The sequence below is a fragment of the Limulus polyphemus genome, unplaced genomic scaffold (genome assembly GCF_000517525.1).
Source record: "Limulus polyphemus unplaced genomic scaffold, Limulus_polyphemus-2.1.2 Scaffold572, whole genome shotgun sequence".
Lineage (NCBI taxonomy): Eukaryota > Metazoa > Arthropoda > Merostomata > Xiphosura > Limulidae > Limulus > Limulus polyphemus.
In genome coordinates this window covers 316,249-337,001 of record NW_013666182.1, presented here as the reverse complement: position 1 = coordinate 337,001, position 20,753 = coordinate 316,249, and the positions used below count along the sequence as shown (strand labels likewise).

Here is a 20,753-nt window from a genome sequence, read left to right as displayed (position 1 = left end):
TTAAGAAAAGTCATATTTACTTACTACAATGTAAGTAAAAACTGTGAACAATTGGGCCCCCAAGTGACACAGCAGTAAGTTTGTGGACTAATTATGTTAAAAATCGGGTTTCACTACCTGTGATGGGCACAGTACTGATAGCCCATTGTGTAGCTTTGTGCTTAATTACAAAACAAACAAAGTTAACGATTAGTCTCGAAAGAAGTAAACAGCTTCTGAACTTCATTTCCTTAAAGTTTTTTGGCGTGTTTCATGAGGATACTTTGTATAGATGATTATGAAGCGACTCATCTAGTTAGTCCTAGCGAAAGGATGATAGAAAATATAGAACAAGCATAGAATGTGGTAACGGTGGTAGCTTTTGTTTATATATCGCGTAAAAAGAGTCAAAAATATTTTTATGAAGTCTTATTCCACAAAGTCGGCACTCACGTAGTAATACGTTGATAGGACATTAGATTAACAGGCACATCAAATGATGACTGTTACCCATGGGAAAACTAACAGATTTAGCGCCTAGCTGAAGGTTAGGAAGATAAGACATATTCTATTTAAGTACAAGTAAGCTCGATGAGTATTACATACAGCTTCATATCCTGGCAGAAAATGCTGTTTTTTCTGTTTAGCGTACTTCTACCGTGGTGTGGACTGGGGATTCCGCTCGATGGTAAGTTTCATCTTTGGGAATTCCACTCAATTGTAAGTTTTAATCTTTTGGAATTCCACTTGATGGTAAGTTTCATCTTTGGGAATTCCACTCAATTGTAAGTTTTAATCTTTTGGAATTCCACTTAATGGTAAGTTTTAATCTTTTGGAATTCCACTCAATTGTAAGTTTTAATCTTTTGGAATTCCACTTGATGGTAAGTTTCATCTCTGAGGATTCTTCCTCTCGATGTTAAGTTTTATTACTGGTAATTACTCTGAATGGTAAGTTTCCCTCTGCACCTCCAAGTAAAAAGCGTTATGGTAATGAAGCAATTAAGTAATAAAATGTCAAACATTGTAATGTTACTTTTCTTGTTTTCTAAGAGGTAAGGGAATTTCTTAGAATATACGTAATATTATCTTTATATCCTCTTTACAAACAGATGTCATAATCTTGACATGCAATACTGTCATTTGAAAAAAGATAACTGCTTGTAGTTTTACATTCAAGTTAGTTTATTTGTATATACAAGGTAAGCCATTGCGACGTCTCCCCTCCCACCAATAAAGGTAGATGAACCTACAAGTTGTATTTACAAACAACACAATTAATATGCTAATGGTACATTTATTTAGAAGTTCGCTATGACCCACTGTGTAGGGAGGGAAAGTTAGAAGACAATAAATACGTATTTAAGAACTTATGAAAAGTAAGCCATCATTAGAAACGTGTGTCTCCAACTCATACTTTAATGGTATTTTACCTTATGTTTTTGTATGAAATTTAATGCATACATACACCAATTATCACTTTATACAAACGAAAATTAAAAAAATTTTACTAACAAGTAGCAAAACTGAAGAATAATTACAATAAATGTAAACTAGGACACGTTTGTGTTTTACTTTAGAGAGGGAAGAAAGAGTAAGATAAACAACTTTAAAATAACCCTAATTTTGCGGAAGAATGATAGCTACTTTTAATACGACATTACTGAATACGTTATTCAAAAACTCAAAATATAAGAAGTGTATCTATTCAATGCTTAAGTACAAAACTAAAGATAATCTTGGATCACACAACAGCTTCGTGAACTTCTTACTCGATAAACAAAGTCCATGCTATACATTGTAATTATTCGTGTGTTTTTTTTCCTTCTTCTTTTCAGATTATGATGGGGATTCAGGACTATACAATCCTGGTAAGAACACGAACTATTTGTGTGTTTTCTATTCACTTATTATTCAAAATAAAATCAATTATACTTTTAGTAAAAAATATCAAACGTTAAATGAAAACGTCTTGGAATTTAAGTTACGTTTTATGATTAAATTGTAAAGACACTCCTCGTATATTTGATCTGAATAGTAATATATTTCATTGATTTTAATACTTCGATTCTTCTTTGAGTTGTCCTTTATTTGTATAATATCGTTATATAATCTAAATGACCTTTCAAACCAATATCTCTAGTTTTGTTTTCATATACATACTTAAAAGTAAAACAACAACTCCCAATCATTAAATTTTCATTGATTTACACGCTTATAAAGCTCGGTGGTGTTATTATGTGTTTTATAAGTATGTGCACCATACTAAAAGGACAGTTTACTAAAAGATTTAAATCAATATCTTTATTGGACATATGTATTGTCGCTTATGTAACAGCAATATGAAAGAAAACATATGTTTACTTTGTAACAGGTCTCTACCAAGGCGATATCGCTGGAATTGACATGACACAGGTAGGATTTCAAAAATTTCCATTTGGTTTAGTTAAACTCTTAAAATAGGTAGTTCAGTTATTAGTTATGTATGCGAACAGGTTTACAAAACTGACATTAACCTTGGAATTACCGACAAGTTCACATAAGACTTTTAAGCACTTTTTTTTTTCTAAATTAATTAATGCCTTCCAATGGGACATCAGTAAAATTGAAGACTTGTAACGCTAAAAATCGGTGGGCACAGCACAGACAGCCCATTGTGTAGCTTTGCGCTTAACCACAAACACAAAATCTCTAAATTAATCCTACAAAGAAGCTGCTTGTGGGTCCACGACTTTGTTGGTTTTAGGATCCTTACTAGCAGAAGGGCCTACAAAAAAAAATGTTGCCAATATTATAACGATTTCCACCAATTTTGGGGTACTAAGTCATGAAGATCACTCTGAATGACCACTTTGTTATTACACTTGTCTTAAATCTGTTTTACTTCATATTTTTATTATTCGTTTTTCATATATTTTTACCTTAGTAAGTTATTCAATTTTTATGTTTAGGGATAATAATACATTATTTGTATATAGTTTTGTCATAAATGAGGTCAATAGGTTGTTTTGTTATATATTATTTATAATCATAAAAATACTAACAAACAAAAAACTAATAATAACGTTTGATCCCAGTATTTCAATCCATCCTCAACTTGTATTGCTTAAATACATGTCATGATAAGCTCAATAAAGATGTTGTTTTGTTGTTGTTGTTACAAACTAGTTCGATGATTGTTTGTAGTTAAGCACAAAGCTACACAATGGGCTATCTATGCTCTGCCAACTACGCGGTATAAGTCAGCAAACATACCGCTATGCCAATAAAGGGGGGGGGGAATAGTTCGAACACCCACAACTGTGTATTTGGCATTATGCTAAATGATGAATAAATTTTGGTTGTTGTTGTTTTTCTGCTTTTTTTAGGAGTATATTTCATTTCTTATTTTTAGATTCTTTGTTTTTCGAAACACTACTGTAAAAATTCAAAATATTCAAATAGAATCACAATCTATATGCAATTCTCATAGAGTGGCCAAACATGTTAAAAAGCACGTTTTATAGTTACCTTATTTGCATATGCAAAATTATTGTTTACACAACAGCATTCACTTCTGACAAATAGTAAAGGCCCGCCCGTTTGTTTCTTGATCCCATGCACCTAATGTTGGTGTAAAAATAATATATTTTTCTATGTATTTCACAGAAATACTACTTGAATATTAACTCTGATGTTGACTTCGACTGTCAATGTCTTTATGTATATACTTATTAAAATTTTAACGTTTGTAAGTTCAGGCATTAAGCTTAAATATATAGAGAAAATTAAATATGTATAGATAACTGCACGGAAGCTCAATTACAACTTTAGGCTTAGCTTCTATCACCGTAGGCCTAAATATGTGATGAAAGTTTACATTTCTTTCTAGTTATGCTATAATTTATTATAGCTTAAGGTTTAAATATTATGTCTAATAACGTAATAAACTTATTACGTATATTTACTTTTATTAGAAATTAAAATTTAAAATTTGAATTTAATTAGAAGTTAAAGCATGTATCTCTTTTAAACTAGTGAATGGGAAGGATTAAATTGTTTTATTTTAGAGAGACTTCTTTTCATATTAGAAAACTGTACAAACTCTAGGAGTGTTATGGAAAGTGTCATACAAAGGAAAAGGGTCAAAGGATGATATTTTAACTAGGTTGTGACATTAGTTTCTACTTAGTTGACATAAAATCGTTGTACGAAGTCGGTGTTTCATTCGTCCCCGAGAAACTACGTCATAATTGTGTCTAATCAACGAAAATAATATAATAAATATTTTGCCTTTAGGACAGGAATGCCATTGTAGATCACACAAAGCTGTGGCCTGGCGGTGTTGTCCACTATGAAATAGATCCAGCTGTTGGTAAGATGCTCGTTTTGAAAATATTATGAATGAACACCAAGATGGTGTGAACAAGGATTAAATAGTGTTTGATTTGTTAACGGTTTTTGTTTCGTTTCAAGATGTCTTGTAAAACACCAAGCGTTATAATTTCAATCTCAGAAAATAGACTTACACTTCAACTGGTATCATCAAAGCCACAAACAACTGTGTACATGATGGAAGAGAACATTATGCTAACGTCCCTTACGAAATTCAAAAATTTTAACTGCTTATTCATTTTCCACAATTCGATGCAGATAACATTATGGCGGACAGGAAACAAGCAACAAAGCTGGGTTATTTAAGTTGTTTTCAATTATTTCGTTCAGTTTCTTAGAGTCAAAAGATTTATATTAACCCAAAAATTCTGCGAATTTTCGAAGCAACAATTACATTAAAGTTTCAATGTTTACTCAAGTAAAATTAGAGAAAATACAGAAAACTTCACTTTTCAAATCCACTTTATTTCAAACGCCATGATGCACAGACTGAACATTTTATACGACAAACAGATGATTACGTGTATGTAAAAATATTAAATGTAACAGTTTCTGCATCAAAATTTGTCCCCATTAGGTCAGCTGCAAGTTTACGAACTTAAACGCTAAAAGTCGGGGTTTGATTACCTGCGGTGGACAGAGCGCAGCTAGCCCAGTGTCCAGCTTTGCGCTAAAAACAACAAATTTTTTGCTCTCCGGTGATTCAGTGGTAAGTCTGAGGGCTTATAACGCTAAAAATCGAACTTTGATATCCACTTTTGGCAGAGCCTAGATATTTAAGATTGTGTAGCTTAACAACAAGCTAACAAACAAACACAAAAATCGGTAAATACACTTGGACTAAGCAGACGTACAAAGTGTCTTGAGAGATGAATTGGAGAGTTTAGGAGTTAATGGTTTGGAATTATCCTTTTACTAATGACATCAGTAGAGGAAGTAATGTTTAATTTAAAATATTGTGTGATTTAAAGTTTCAAGAATGGAATCATTAATCATGAAATTCTAACCAATAGACTCATCACTATGATCAACTGTACACGTTATTTTGTTTCCTCATCGTAAAATGAATTCAACACTTACTGCACACAAAAAAATTATTGGTGGAGTTAAGAATTGTATGCAGACTTAACATGGGAATGCAAATCAAGAATTGTTTTGAATTTCGTGCAAAGCTACACGAGGGCTATCTGCGCTAGCCGTCCCTAATTTAGCAGTGTAAGACTAGAGGGAAGGCAGCTAGTCAACACCACCCACTGCCAACTCGTGGGTTACTCTTTACCAACGAATAGTGGGATTGACCATCATGTTGTAACGCCCCCACGGCTGAAAAGGCAAGCATGTTTGTTATAACGGGAATTCGAACCCGCGACCCACAGCTTGTGAGTCGAGCGCCCTAGCCACCTGGCGGCAAATCAAGAATAATAGCCGTTATCTATTACTGTAGGTTATACTTAAGTAGACTGTTTTCAGATTAACGCAAGAGAGGATAATACGTAGCCTAGCGGTTAGCTTGTCTGGAGTGTGAATCCGAGAATTCATGGGTCGTGAGTCGTTGTCGCAAAAACACTCTCCGCACTTTTAGACTGTGGTTGCGCTATAAGAGTACAGACAACACCCACTATTCTATCAGACAAACGTAGCCCAAGAGTTATCAATAGGTTCTCTTGACCATCTGCCTCCTCTCCAGTCTGTCAGTTCAAAATCAGGGACGGCTTTGCATAGATAGGCCTTTTATACCTTTGAGCAGAATTCTATAAAATATGTGTTGTATATTCGTTGTTAAGCCCAAAGCTATACAATGGGTTATCTAGGCCCTGCCAACCACTGTATCAAGACCCGGTTTTTAGCGTGAAAAACCATTCAGATTTACCGCTGAGCCACAAGGGGAGGGGTAACAAAAGACGTAAAACACTACAGAAATAATACTTCTAGCAATATTTCTAAACATAAATGCTTTTTTTTTACAGATTTCATGAGGGATAAGATAATGGCAGCTATCAAGGAATACCACGACAAAACGTGTGTTCGATTTGTTCCAAGAACATCCAATGTAGTAGACTATATTCGAATCGTCGATGAGCCTGGGTAAGACATTGGTGTTGTTCTCTTTTATTGTTTGGGGCAAAAAACACAAAAACACTATAAAGTGGGATCTTAGAAGCCTACTTAGGAACTTTGTCCCGAATGGCTTTTTCTGTCTGTCCTGCTTGGGAACATTTTCAGTTTACATGTTTTTACGTGTTATCATGCTGAGTTTCAACAGTAGAAGAAAAATAAATGGATTGTTATTTTTGTTCTGTTTCCTTTTTTTAGTAATAAGAAAATTGAACGAAATTTTCAAGTTTTTTTTTAATTTAAGATATAAATCATAAAATTGATTTCTGATATACTGACGGACGAATATTTTAAAACGTTTTCGTTACTTTTCTTATTTTTGTAGAGCGCCATTTATGTAAACCGCACATTTTTGTTAGCGTAAAGTTAGTTATTATGATGTTTTTTTTCACAAGTCATTCTTAACCAGCTCTTACGATATCACCTAAATCAACGTATCACAAGTGTATTCCAGTTCTTTCGATATCACCTAGATCAACGTATCGCAAATCACGGTATTTATGTTAATAAATACGCCTCTGGAAGTGTGATCTAGTGAAAAGTGACGTTGCCAACAAACTGTTTGTGGACTAAAATGTGAAGTGCTATAAGTTTAAAAATCATGGACATGGCCTTGAAAAGGGTAATAGGAATATATATATATATAAAACACAAAAGTATGTATGTCTGTCTGTTTGTCCCTTATCTAACTACTCCTTGGTCGCTGGGCCAATCTCAACCAAATTTTGTGGGATGATAGTATGGAACAAGGGGCATATTATTTGAGAGATCACAACCTCCATTCCCCATTATTGCTGTTATCGAGCATTTAATATATCTGACGTAAGTTAACGTTAATTACATTGATAGATATTGCCACGTTCTTACACTAAAGAAAAATAAACTTTATTAAATTTTCCGTCCCCCGGTGGGACAGCAATAAGTATTCAGATTTACAATGCTAAAATCAGGGGTTCGATTCCCTTCGGTGAACACAGCAGATAGCTCGATATGGCTTTGCTATAAGAAAACACACGCACATTAGATTTTTTATAACACAACATACACACAGTGTGTGTGGGGGAGGACACACAAACGTCTTATGTATCTCAGAAAGTGCACTAACACTCTATGGAGAAATGCAATGAAAAAAAAGGTTGCCACTATTGTAATAATACTTATATAAACTCAGATGAAGTTGATACTACAACAACCACCATAATCATTTTTGTGCGCCAATTCTCGTGAATTTATCATATAGCGTTTGAAATAACAATAGCCAAAGAGGGTAGAAGAGGTCTAGATTGAACCTGGTCCTCGATTCTGGTTTTGTTCGATTGACAGATAACAGCCCAACAGATATATATATATATATATGCACCAGAGTTACTGTATTTAGTTAAACTTTTTTTAGGTGTTGGTCATTCGTTGGAGTCCAGGGTGGACTACAGAAGGTGTCTTTGGGTCAAGGCTGTAGTACAAAACCAACAAGTATCCATGAACTGATGCACGCCATCGGTTTCTGGCATGAACAGAGTCGCTCTGATAGAGATGATTACTTGGAGATCATCTGGGAGAATATAATGGAAGGTAACGCAATACGTCTCTATTTTTTACACTACGCGAAAATAGATTATAAACTTTAAGAGAACAGAGCAAAAACTTGAAGTTTCTCGAATAAAATATAACGGACAGACGTTATTTTCACACGTTGTCTGAGGGTTTCTTTTGTGTGCGTTTCTTGAAGATACTATATTTCTGTTGAAAGGTTTCCTTTTGAAGTGACATCAATTATTCTATTGGTTAGTGTTTCACAATGCCCATTTTGACCACAATCGTTTGGTTTTACTGGTAATCTAAGTATCCATGAGTGTGTATATTTTTTATGTAGACTGATGCTGTGAATTCAGTTGGAGATTCATTTTTGGTCACTTTCACGATCAGGAATGTTGATTCCATTTTCAGGCGTTTGGTCTTGAAATGAGGAAGTCATAAAGACTGTCCATTCAACGTGTGAAAATATTCCTGTGCATTTTATCTATAATTTCATGTTCATTAAGATTAAAATGTTTCCAGTTTCTTGACTTGTTTTGTATATATATATTCATATAATAGACCTTTAAACTATAATACCATTGTTGTCATTTTGAGTATAAGTTCTTAACTTTAGCTTTAATGACATTTTTACCGTGTTATGTATATTTTGTAAATTCAACTATAATAACATTGTTACCATTTTGAGCATAAGTTTTTAACTTCTAACTGTAATGCCATTGTTACCATTTTGAGCATAAGTTTATAACTTTTAACTATAATTCCATTGTTACTATGCAGTTCATACAGTTTGAAACTCTAAGGCAAGAACAACATAAGTTTTATACTTTTGATTTAGGATTATAAATCTTATTATTAGTATAGGAGGTGGATATTTTGAATTTTAAAATCTTTATAGAGAAATTACTTTAGCGATTAAATTCAATAAATTCATGTAAATGTGAAAAATAAAAAAAACAAATGATAGATAACTTAAAAACTCATCTTAAATAATGGGAGATTTACCTTTTAAAAATACTTAGATGATTGCATTTTGTTTTTAATAAACTCCATCGGATAATGCTACTCAAACATGATGATCTGATTTACAGGGACGGAATTCAACTTTGATAAGTTGGATTACTTCGACAACAACCTTCTAGGAGTAGAGTTCGACTATGAATCCATTATGCTATACGGAGAAACAGCTTTCTCCAAGGATTACAAGTCCATTACTATGAAACCGAGGAAGGCGGGTGTGAAACTGATCCCTGTGTACACAAAGAGTGGATTCTCTACAACTGATGTCATCAAGATCAACAGACTTTACGAATGTTTTGGTAAGAGGCTGGTAGAATGTTTTGGAGTTTATTCAGTTACCCAAAATATCCAAGCTCTAATTTTTAAGAAATCCAACTTTTTTAAAGAAGTGCCATTGATACTTTATTTATTTATATTTTGAAAAATATTATTGTTTAATTAACGTTCCAGGAGAAGTACGTCCTCCCCGACCTGAACCACCGGGATTTTATTGCGATTTTGAAGATGACAACTGTGGGATTGCTAATCAAGAAAACATGTTATTATTCTGGTACAGGTCCAATATCAGACGAGAAGGTAGTCGAGGTGGGTGTAAAGTCATTTGTTTCTAAGAAGAACTTTATAAAACGTATTTATGGATGTTTTGGAATTTCTCTTTTCTCACATCACGTTTCAGTAATGTTGAAGTTAGTATTGTTATTAACACAAATTACAATAATAATTGAAATTAACAATACATATTAATTTCAATATCCTACAAAAGTAGAAGGGCGAACAATTGATTAATTTTCCATCAACCTAATGGAATTCATTATTACTTATCTGTAATATATTTACCTTTATTTCAAACAGATGTGTTTTTTCTTTACCTACTACTTTACATGCGTCTTTAACATAGTATATTTTTCCAGTACAATGACGTGAAACAAAATATATCACAAATTCAGCTTCTCAAACATTCCATAATAATACTCGTACACATATATGTTATAGAAGCTTTTGTGAATACTAAAATATATTGATTTATATTAACCGCATGTAAAACGCAGTCACAAATCAGACGCAAAACCCAAGGATGTTGAAGGTTGGTATTCAAATCTTTCGACGACAGCTTTAGTTTTATTTGAATTGTAACAAGAAGGAATCCTCAATAGCCGCGGCAATTGAAATTCCATTAGGCAGGATTAGAGTAAATTAATCTATGAGACCTTGGGCGTGGTTAAGTACATCAATCCAAAAGAGATTCAAATCCGTCAAGAGATGACAGAGCTATGACCTAAAAGTTTGTACTTGAAAAAACACTCAGAGCCATTCTATGAGCCGCTATGCCACGGCTAAAAATCTAACCTCAAGGTTGTCCTTCGCCAAATTTCACTGGTCTTTCATTACCACGGATAATTTTTTAATGCTTGTCGAAATGGAACTTTCAATTATTGAAATGTGAGTTCATAAAGTATTAAAACATTACACTGCTTTACTTGCCAAAATGTATCAAGAGAAACGTTAAGTGACTAGAGGAAAAGCACATCTTACATTCGATATAAATATTATTAATTAAAAATAATTTATCTCAATTTTGACACAGGTTTCAATGTTTATTAATGAAACTAAAAATACACTAATCAAAAAACATTTAAAACAAAGCTATAACTGGCTGAACATTATAATTTTGTAGATAAAACACGAACCCTCGGCTACGTATACTTAACAGAGGAGGTGTTTCTCGTTGCATTCAGTCACCAAGATTATACTCGTAAATACAACACATTAATGACAACAGTTGATAGAAAAACTTACTTGAAATTTTCAAACTGTCGTTAATGCATTAAAACTACACGTTGTAAGCACATTAAAAATACCTTTAGCACAAATTAAGTATCAACGAAATCGAGGACAAGTTATAAATATTATTGACATTAGTCATTACTTTGAATTCGTAGGATGTTATGTTAATATAATAGTGTCGTCATAATGTATTTGTGGGTATATCATTTTAGGAAACTAAATATTTAGTGCCACTTTCTTCAAGATCCCCTCTTCAGAGTAAATATAAAACAGCTGCAGTTAACAGGAAAGTGTAAACTACAGATTAACAGATATTATTATCCAAATCAGTTACTTGTTTATCTCAACTTACTATTGTCTTTAACGAGATAAACTTAGACTTAAATATTGATACCTTGAGAGATGTTAGTATACGAAATTGAAACTTCGGTATATTCTATTTCATTCTGCTATAAAACTAATTCCATGTTATGCACACTTAGAGGCTGAATAGTGGATAAATTTCCTAGGATATCTATACCCAGTGAACGTAAGCCCCTGACAGGAACATAGGCTTCTAGGTGAGAGTAAACCCTAATGCATATACGTGGATAATCCCTAATTTATGAACGTAATTGACTGAATAGGTATAAAAGTTAAGTGTATATACTAGTATAAGAATGTGGATTATTTCGCTAGTATAGACACACTAGTGTATGAACATGGGTTACTTGTTTAGTATACACACTAGTGTATTAACATGGGTTACTTGTTTAGTATACACACTAGTGTATGAACATGGGTTACTTGTTTAGTATACACACTAGTGTATGAATATGGGTTACTTGTTTAGTATACACACTAGTGTATTAATATGGGTTACTTGTTTAGTATACACACTAGTGTACGAACATGGGTTACTTGGTTAGTATAGACACACTAGTATAGGAACATGGGTTACTTGGTTAGTATAGACACACTAGTGTATTAACATGGGTTACTTGGTTAGTATAGACACACTAGTGTATGAACATGGGTTACTTGGTTCGTATACACACACTAGTGTATGAACATGGGTTACTTGGGTAGTATACACACTAGTGTACGAACATGGGTTAATTGGTTGATATTCACGCAAGTGTATGAACATGGGTTCCTTGGTTCGTATACACACACTAGTGTATGGACATGGGTTACTTGGTTAGTATACACACTAGTGTACGAACATGGGTTAATTGGTTGATATTCACACTAGTGTATTAACATGGGTTACTTGGTTAGTATAGACACACTAGTGTATGAACATGGGTTACTTGGTTAGTATACACACACACTAGTGTATGAACATAGGTTACTTGGTTAGTGTTCACACACTAGTGTATTAACATGGGTTACTTGGTTAGTATAGACACACTAGTGTATTAACATGGGTTACTTGGTTAGTATAGACACACTAGTGTATGAACATGGGTTACTTGGTTAGTATAGACACACTAGTGTACGAACATGGGTTCCTTGGTCAGTATACACACACTAGTGTATGAACATAGGTTACTTGGTTAGTGTTCACACACTAGTGTATGAACATGGGTTACTTGGTTAGTGTACACACACTAGTGTACGAACATGGGTTACTTGGTTGATATGCACACAAATGTATGAACATGGGTTACTTGGTTAGTATACATATTAGTGTATGAACATGGGTTACTTGGCTGGAATATACACTAGTGTATGAACATGTGTTTCTTGGCTGGTATACACAAAAGCGTGTGAACATGTGTTTTTTTGGTTGGCATACACACTAGTGTATGAACGTGGGTTACTTCGTTGGTATACACACTACTGTATGAACATGGGTGGTCAAGATGCTGTTTGTGCTAACAATGATAAGAAAGAGTGTGATCGATGTGATGACTGTATGGATATCAAAGTTTGTTTTGTTTTTTTCGAAAAGAGATGAAAAGAAGAAACAAAGTAGTGACTAAGGATATCGAGAGAAAAACGAATAAGTTATTGCTGGAATAAAGAAAAAAATGAATGCTAAAAAACTACTTAGAAGGTATCATTAAGAAGGAACTTGCATATATTGGGAAATCCCAATAAGAAACAGGAACCTACCAGGAAATAAACATTACGGAAGGAAGAGTTGGGGAAAACAGAGAATGAGGAAGACCAGTCATAAGGTGCAGGGATGAGACAGGAAGACAAATGGGAATGTTGACGATAAGAAGATCATGGGATCGGGGTGGTTCGTGGCGCTCACTAATATTCCAATAGGGATTAGAAATAAATAAATATTGGCTATTTGGTTGATATATACACTGGTGTACGAATATGGGTTGCTTGGTTCGTGTACACACACTAGTGTATGAACATGGGTTGCTTGATGAATGTGCGAATAAGTTTATGTAAATAATTACTTAATCTTAATCGATTCAAAATAATTACTTGTTGAGTGTTTTTATACTAACGTAGTGTACGAGCATGGGTTACTTGGTCTGTATATGTACACTATACGTACACATTGGTTACTTGGTTGATATAAACCCTAGTGTAGGAACGTGGGTTTCTTGGTCGATATGTAAACAAGTAAACGAATACGAATTAATTGGTGGGTATATGTACACTAAGGTATGAACATTGGTTACTTGGTTGATATAAACCCTAGTGTAGGAACGTGGGTTTCTTCATCGATATGTAAACAAGTAAACGAATACGAATTACTTGGTGGGTATATGTACACTAAGGTATGAACATTGGTTACTTGGTTGATATAAACCCTAGTGTAGGAACGTGGGTTTCTTCATCGATATGTAAACAAGTAAACGAATACCAATTACAAAGGGGGGTTTACATACACCATTGCACGAATATGATCTATTTGGTGAGTGTTAACATTTGTACAAATACAGGTTACTTATACATTAGTTTCTATAATTTTTTTAGTTTATATACTTTGTTTTATGCAATGACTACTAGATTAAGTTTAGATTCACAGGAAATCGGATGAAATTACTTTTTTTTCGTCTCGAAAATACTTTCGGTATGAGAAAAATATATTTCAGTTTAAGAGAACTCGTATGCTGAAAAGATATTTCTCACGTGTCAGTCTGAATGGACCATCATGCCTGTCATGTTTAAGTGACAACATTTCAGTGTTTGGTTGAAGATTACCGAATTTAACTGTTAAACATTGCAATTACTTAGTGCTAGAAATACAACATGCTTTGCAAAGGCCCTCAAAAACATTGTACTCTAGAAATATCGTAGCTGTCCTCCTTGTGATTGAAGCTTGCCTATCTTATTTTAGAGGAACAATCAAGTTGCTTACTTTAAAATAAAAACAAAAAATATACTGCTGTTCATTAGTTTTTCTCTTTAAATGTATTTCTTTAGGATTATATGGCACACCTAAAGATTCTTCTGTGCACATTAACGAAAAGGAATGCATACGGTATTAATTTAGTTAAAGTCTATATTCATTGTGTATCGAATAATATTAAGTTAGACGCGGTCCTGTCAGTGAGCTCCGACGTTAGGTAGCTAGTCATCGTAAAGACCATGTTGATAGTTTAGTTGATAAAGGTTGGTATAGATTTAGTTTGTTAAAGAAAATAATTACAAAACATGGAATACATGACAGTAAAACCATAATTAAAATATATAAGGTGTTTGTAAGATCACTTCTTGAATACATGGGCAAAATAGTGTATTACGACTAGCTACGAATTCACCCTTAAATACGCCAGTTATATTTTTGAGCCAGCAGTTTTCTTTGGATCAAAGATTAAAATACCTCACCCAAAGTTATTATAATAAGAATAAGAATTTATATATGTTGAAGGAGTTGAAGGATAACACAATGTTTAGGAGATACAATAATTATAATTCTCCATTCAGCATGTTTTGTTATATCTACGGGAGCTAAGTATGTTTTTAGAATTTTATTTTATATATCTATATTGAATAAATGATAGCAATATATTTATATATTGTGTGTATATTTACTTTTATTATATAATAAAATTTTAGTATTTATTGTAATTAGGATGTCTTAAAATATAATATTAATTTATACATTTTGTAAAGATATTTTATTGTCCTTTATATATACATATGTGTAGTTATGCAACTCCGTCATTGAATCTTAAACAGAACCTGAAACACCAGTCCTCACGTACTAGAGGATAAATATATTCTCACCGCTAGTCATCGTATGCTTGGTTAAACCAATACTAATTTTTGGTATTCCATTATGTTGATTTATAGATAACCCCTTATCTAAACACTGGTTTACACTTTCCTATTAATCATAGTAACAAACTGTTTTTCACAGATTTCACGAACATTTGTTTTTATTATATGATAAACAAAATTATCCCCTTGCATATCATATAAGTATCATAATTAATATCATTCATTTAGGATACTATATGGGACTGACAGCTACACAAGGGGGTAATGGATTTGCCAGACTCATCACACCTTTCGTCAAAGTTTACGGACGAGAGAAAGGCTGCCTTAGGTTTAGGTATTATCTGGAGGGTTCTGCAGCAAGAAACTTGAAGGTCACGCAACAAGGTCAAAGCACTTCGGAAGTGTGGGAAACTAACGTCGCTGATGGTAGATGGAAGGAAACAGTTTTGAACCTTAATCTTAATGGAGACACGCGGGTAAGTAAACAGATGTATTTGATGGCACTGGTTAATGTGTAAAAAGAATAAGAAGAAAACCTCTTTTGTATTTCGATATCCATGTATGATTATGACTTCAACAGACCCCCAGTGGCACAGTGGTATGTCTGCGGACTTACAACGTTAGAAACCTGGTTTCGATACTCGTGGTGGGCAGAGCACAGGTAGCCTGCCCATTGTGTAGCTTTTTGTGCTTAATCCCAAACAAACTTCAACAGAAGCCTACCTTTGTCACTCAAGTTGGTTACTGAGGTTTTAGCTTTTGGCATAACCAACTAACATATTAATATTTCCTAAATACCGGATTTTACTTTTAAAACGTGATTTTTTTAAAGTGCTATGTGTAAAGCTTCATTAACTCCACTATTCTATATCTTTCACAATAAATTAAAATGTTTTGTGTTAAAACAATTGTGACTAATAATGGCATCGAATTTGAATTGTGGCTAATATTTACATCCGAATCGAAGTCACTGTGTGAGAGGTAATATAAGTAGTAGGCTAAGGAAGTTATCACTATTATTTATTAGAGTTTGGTTGGAGGCTAGTTAAAGCAACATTAGGATAGGTCCTCCAACCAAACTCTAATAAATAATAGTGATAACTTCCTTAGCCTACTACTTATATTCTAGTTAAAGCAACATTAGGATAGGTCCTCCAACCAAACTCTAACAAATATCAATAACTTTCTTAGTCAACTTGTTTTCAGAATTTTCGCGCAAAGCTACACAGGGGACTATTTGCGCAAAGGTGTACCTGATTTTGAAATGAAATATTAGAAGGAAGGCAGGTATTCAACAGCACCCGCCGCCAACTATTGGGATACTCTTGTCTGACCGAGTACGTTAACTGCAACACCACACCCGTTACCTGAAGTCTATTGCTTATGCTCTAATCAAAATCACGGTGTATGAGGGCTTCCACTCAGAGTAGAGACTAACTTTATAAACAACAGTCTGTGTAAATGTAAACATAAAAGACTGTGTGAATGTTTTCACGGTACTTTCAGTATTGGCAATGTACAACGAAGTGAGCTGATTAAAATGTGTTGTTCAGTGGTTAGCGTGGCACCCGTAAAGCTGAGGTCCGAGGTTTGAGTCCCGCTACTACAAAGTAAAAAATCTCTGAGGCCTTGTGTGCGTTATAAGAGTGACGATCAAATCCCAATATTTGGTCTGATAAGAGTAACCCAACAAAAACCATCAAACTACTTTCAATATAGTAAAATGTCATATTGCCCCCCAGCGGCAAAGCGGTATGTCTGCGGACTTACAACGCTAGAAACCGGGTTTCGATACCCGTGGTTGGCAGATCGCAGACAGCCCATTGTGTAGGTTTGTGTTTTACTTCAAATAAACAAACAACCGTCATATCACCAGATTGATTAATAGAGATATCTATGACGTTTGGGGAAGTTTGTTTCTTATATTCAGCATATTTTATTTTTCTAACTTCAAACATCTGTGGTGTGAAACTAATGTTTTCTCCTTTTTCAGTTCTTCGTGGAAGCGTCAACAAGCACTGACAACACGCAAGGGGTGATAGCAATAGACGAATTTTCTTTGGCCATCAGGTCTTGTAACTAATCGTGTAAAAGCATTTTTTAAAGAAATAATAAAAGCTAGCTTCGTTATAAGTCTGTCGTTTCCTGTTGTGCCTGAAATCTTGCTGCTATTTTTCAAGTTACTTAACCAAATTTTCCATCAAAAACCAAAACAGCGATATATATATATGTACCAAAAGTCATATTTTTCGTACAGCTTCTCCGTTTTATGTATATTTACATGCATCATAATTTGATAAAACGTAAAACAGCCTAATCCAAAGAATTTCATAGATAAAACAATTTTTACTTTTAATTAGCCTTTTTTTGCTTTGAAGCAAATATTTATTGTACACAAGGGCGCCCACATAAAAAAAAATTGGGGTGGGGTTCAAGTAACCCAAGTTTGAAACAATTATGAAATCGAAATACAAATACCGTATGATTTTTCGAATAACATAGAAGAAGAAGAATTTTACGTATCTAGTCATTTTTTTGCCCCTTCCTGCGGGCGCCCATGCTTGTACATATATAATAACAAGTTACAAAGAAAGAACATCTGATTGTGGTAAAGATTAATTATGGCTGATAAAACATTCTGTTGTCAGATTTTTAAAAAAAGAAAGTGTTGATTTAACATTTATTGTTTGCTTCTCAGTATCAAATAACACTGACCTTACAAACGTAATTAGTGTAGTCAGTGCTTGTCAGTATCAAATAACACTGACCTTAGAAACGTAATTAGTGTAGTCAGTTCTTGTCAGTATCAAATAATACTGACCTTAGAAACGTAATTAGTGTAGCCAGTGCTTGTCAGTATCAAATGACACTGACATTAGAAACGTAATTAGTGTAGTCAGTGCTTGTGAGTATCAAATAACACTGACCTTAGAAACGTAATTAGTGTAGCCAGTGCTTGTCAGTATAAAATGACACTGACATTAGAAACGTAATTAGTGTAGTCAGTGCTTGTCAGTATCAAATAACACTGACCTTAGAAACGTAATTAGTGTCGTTATTGCTTGTCAGTATTAAATAACACTGACCTTAGAAACGTAATTAGTGTCGTCAGTGATTGTCGGTATCAAATCACACTGACCTTAGAAACGTAATTAGTGTCGTCAGTGATTGTCGGTATCAAATCACACTGACCTTAGAAACGTAATTAGTGTAGTCATTGCAGATTTGTTTATTTTTGAGCAAAACTACATGGTCTATCTGCTGTGTCTACCGCAGGGAATCGAATCCCGGATTTTTGGCGTTGTAAGTCCGTAAACTCATCGTTGTCCCACGGGGGGACAGTCTATGTAAAACAAAGTACGTATTTGTATTTATGGCAACGTCCCTAATTTTAAGCTATTGATCAAAGGGAAGGTAGCCTGTAAGCACACACTACCACCCACAATAAGGTACCGACTTTCACCCTTATAACGCACCTACAGCATGAAATAAGATATCGGACGCATTCAAAGCCGGTTCGCCAACTTCGAAATTCAGAGATCCACCACAGGGCAAAATAGCGCCCTATAAAGAGAGAAGTATAGCTCTAGCACAGGGCCAACCCACACCCTAGAAAGAAACGGCCCACTATAAACAGTGTTTATTATATAATCTGTGTATAACAAATGCGAATTATAGAAATCTCCCAAATTATAATCTAAAGACATCGCCCATTAACAAATTCGAAAGATGTTGATTATTAATTGTTATAAAACATGACGCAACTAACATATTATTGATTTAATAACAAGACACAACTAATTTATTCCTAATTACAAAACATATTTACAATTATTTGTTTTCTTCAGTCGATAAATCCAATAATTTTTGCCATCAAGTGCGCATCTGCAGCTTATGGTGATAGCGCAATAGTCCGTAATTTAATGAATTATAACGACCAAAGTTCAATCTTAATTACATAATGATAAGGATATGCAAATAGATCGATCTTCTTGGTCTCCCTGTGGGACAATGGCAGGCTTAGGAACTTCCAACGCTAAAATGCGGGGTTCGATTCTCTACGGTAGACATAGCAGATAGTTCATTGTGGCATTGTTGTAAAACAAACAAATAAAATCAATGTTCCTTTTGCAACAAATATAAACGTTGTTGAAAAACAAAAGTAAATAAAAAACGGAGATGTATGATAAAATATATCTCTCTCTATAATTTGCCCCCCAGTGGCACAGCGGTATGTCTGCGGACTTACAACGCTAGAAACTGGGTTTCGATACCCGTGGTGGGCAGAGCACAGATAGCCCATTGTGTAGCTTTGTGCTTAACTTCAAACAACAACTCTATAACTTTTTAAAAGATAAAACTTTAGAAAAAGAAAATTTTTGAAGGACAATTAAGCTTAGATTTTTCGGGTCTCAGATATTTTGCCCCACAGAGCGAAATTTTTCCTTATTCTAAAATAACTGAGATCATCATGGGAATCGCCTCGCATTTCAAAGTTTTGTGTTTCCAAGCTTCTTTCACATTTGAAGTGTGTATCAAAAAAAGAAAATGTATGGGAAAGTAGTATTGGTAAATAAAAAAAATATGTAGTTGTAGTAACATAAGAACTTAAAAAAAAGAGAGAGATTAATGAAAACAAAATTATCCTAACATTATAGTACGAAAGAGTTGATGAAGAAGTGATTATGTTACGAACAAGATCTCTCTCAGTAGAAGTCGAGGCTATTTATTAAAATTAAGGCAGAAAAACACAGCACGAGAGGGAAGATTTATAACAATTTAAAAATAGTATTGGTTCGTTATTTCCTACTCTCTCTCAGTACAAGTCGAGGACATTTATTAAAATTAAGGCAGAAAAACACAGCACGAGAGGGAAGATTTATAACAATTTAAAAATAGTATTGGTTCATTATTTCCTATTATTTTTAGGTTTTTGTTTCGGTTTTCCGATATTTTGCACTATTTAAGATCCAGAAGTACTCGTTGTTAAATTGGGTAAACTATGTATATCGCTTCCTTGTACTGTTTTTGGTTTAGCTCCAAGAAAAGCGTTTCTTAGAAAAATCTTTGGGATAAGTGGACTATGGCATACGCAGAAAACAGGATGTATCTTCACATGTCATCCTGGAATTTCCCTGTAGAACAAAACTGATTTCCATATTCGCTGTTCCTTACTTGTTCTGGATATTTTGTAGGTAATTAATTGCACACCACAATGGGCAGTGCGTTCTCGTACTTTGAGCTCAGGCTTGCACTCATTTGATAGTTACGTAAAATTCAAGGTAAGAGATAAAGAAACCCCCCCCCCATACCGCTTACGTCATACTTCACTATAAGAGTGACAGACAAATCCACTGTTCTCTTAGACGATAACAATCCAAAAGTTGGCGGCGTGTTCTTTTTACAAGTAAAGAAACAGCTCTGCTCATACCACTTACATCATACTTCACTATAAGAGTGATAGATAAATCCACTGTTCTCTTAGACGATAACAATCCAAGAGTTGGCGGCGAATGCTTTTTACTAGTAAAGAAACAGCTCTGCTCATACCACTTACATCATACTTCACTATAAGAGTGATAGATAAATCCACTGCTCCATCAGACAATAACAATCCAAGAGTTGGCGGCGAATGCTTTTTACTAGTAAAGAAACAGCTCTGCTCATACCACTTACATCATACTTCACTATAAGAGTTACAGACAGTTCACACTATTCACTCACACAAGAACAATCCAAGAGTTGGCGGCGAATGCTTTTTACTAGTA

At 34.1% G+C, this 20,753-nt stretch overlaps 1 protein-coding gene across 1 annotated transcript; it reads left to right on the top strand.

Moving 5' to 3' along the window:
• The first annotated feature begins 555 nt into the window (after positions 1-555).
• Positions 556-17,121, top strand: LOC106459179 (astacin-like metalloprotease toxin 1). Its single transcript, XM_022385615.1, has 10 exons — positions 556-667; positions 1,818-1,850; positions 2,354-2,394; positions 4,258-4,333; positions 6,321-6,438; positions 7,862-8,037; positions 9,093-9,320; positions 9,472-9,606; positions 15,214-15,461; positions 16,979-17,121. The coding sequence occupies exons 1-10, from the start codon at positions 571-573 to the stop codon at positions 17,066-17,068; spliced, it is 1,242 nt and encodes a 413-aa protein (XP_022241323.1). The 5' UTR covers positions 556-570; the 3' UTR covers positions 17,069-17,121.
• The last annotated feature ends 3,632 nt before the right edge of the window (positions 17,122-20,753 follow it).

Excerpts from the sequence above, each read along its gene's own strand:
- LOC106459179 (XM_022385615.1), top strand. The coding sequence starts at position 571 with ATGAGTATTACATACAGCTTCATATCCTGGCAGAAAATGCTGTTTTTT. Across the intron at positions 668-1,817 it reads ACTGGGGATTCCGCTCGATG|ATTATGATGGGGATTCAGGA; the intron begins GTAAGTTTCATC and ends TCTTCTTTTCAG. Across the intron at positions 4,334-6,320 it reads TGAAATAGATCCAGCTGTTG|ATTTCATGAGGGATAAGATA; the intron begins GTAAGATGCTCG and ends TTTTTTTTACAG.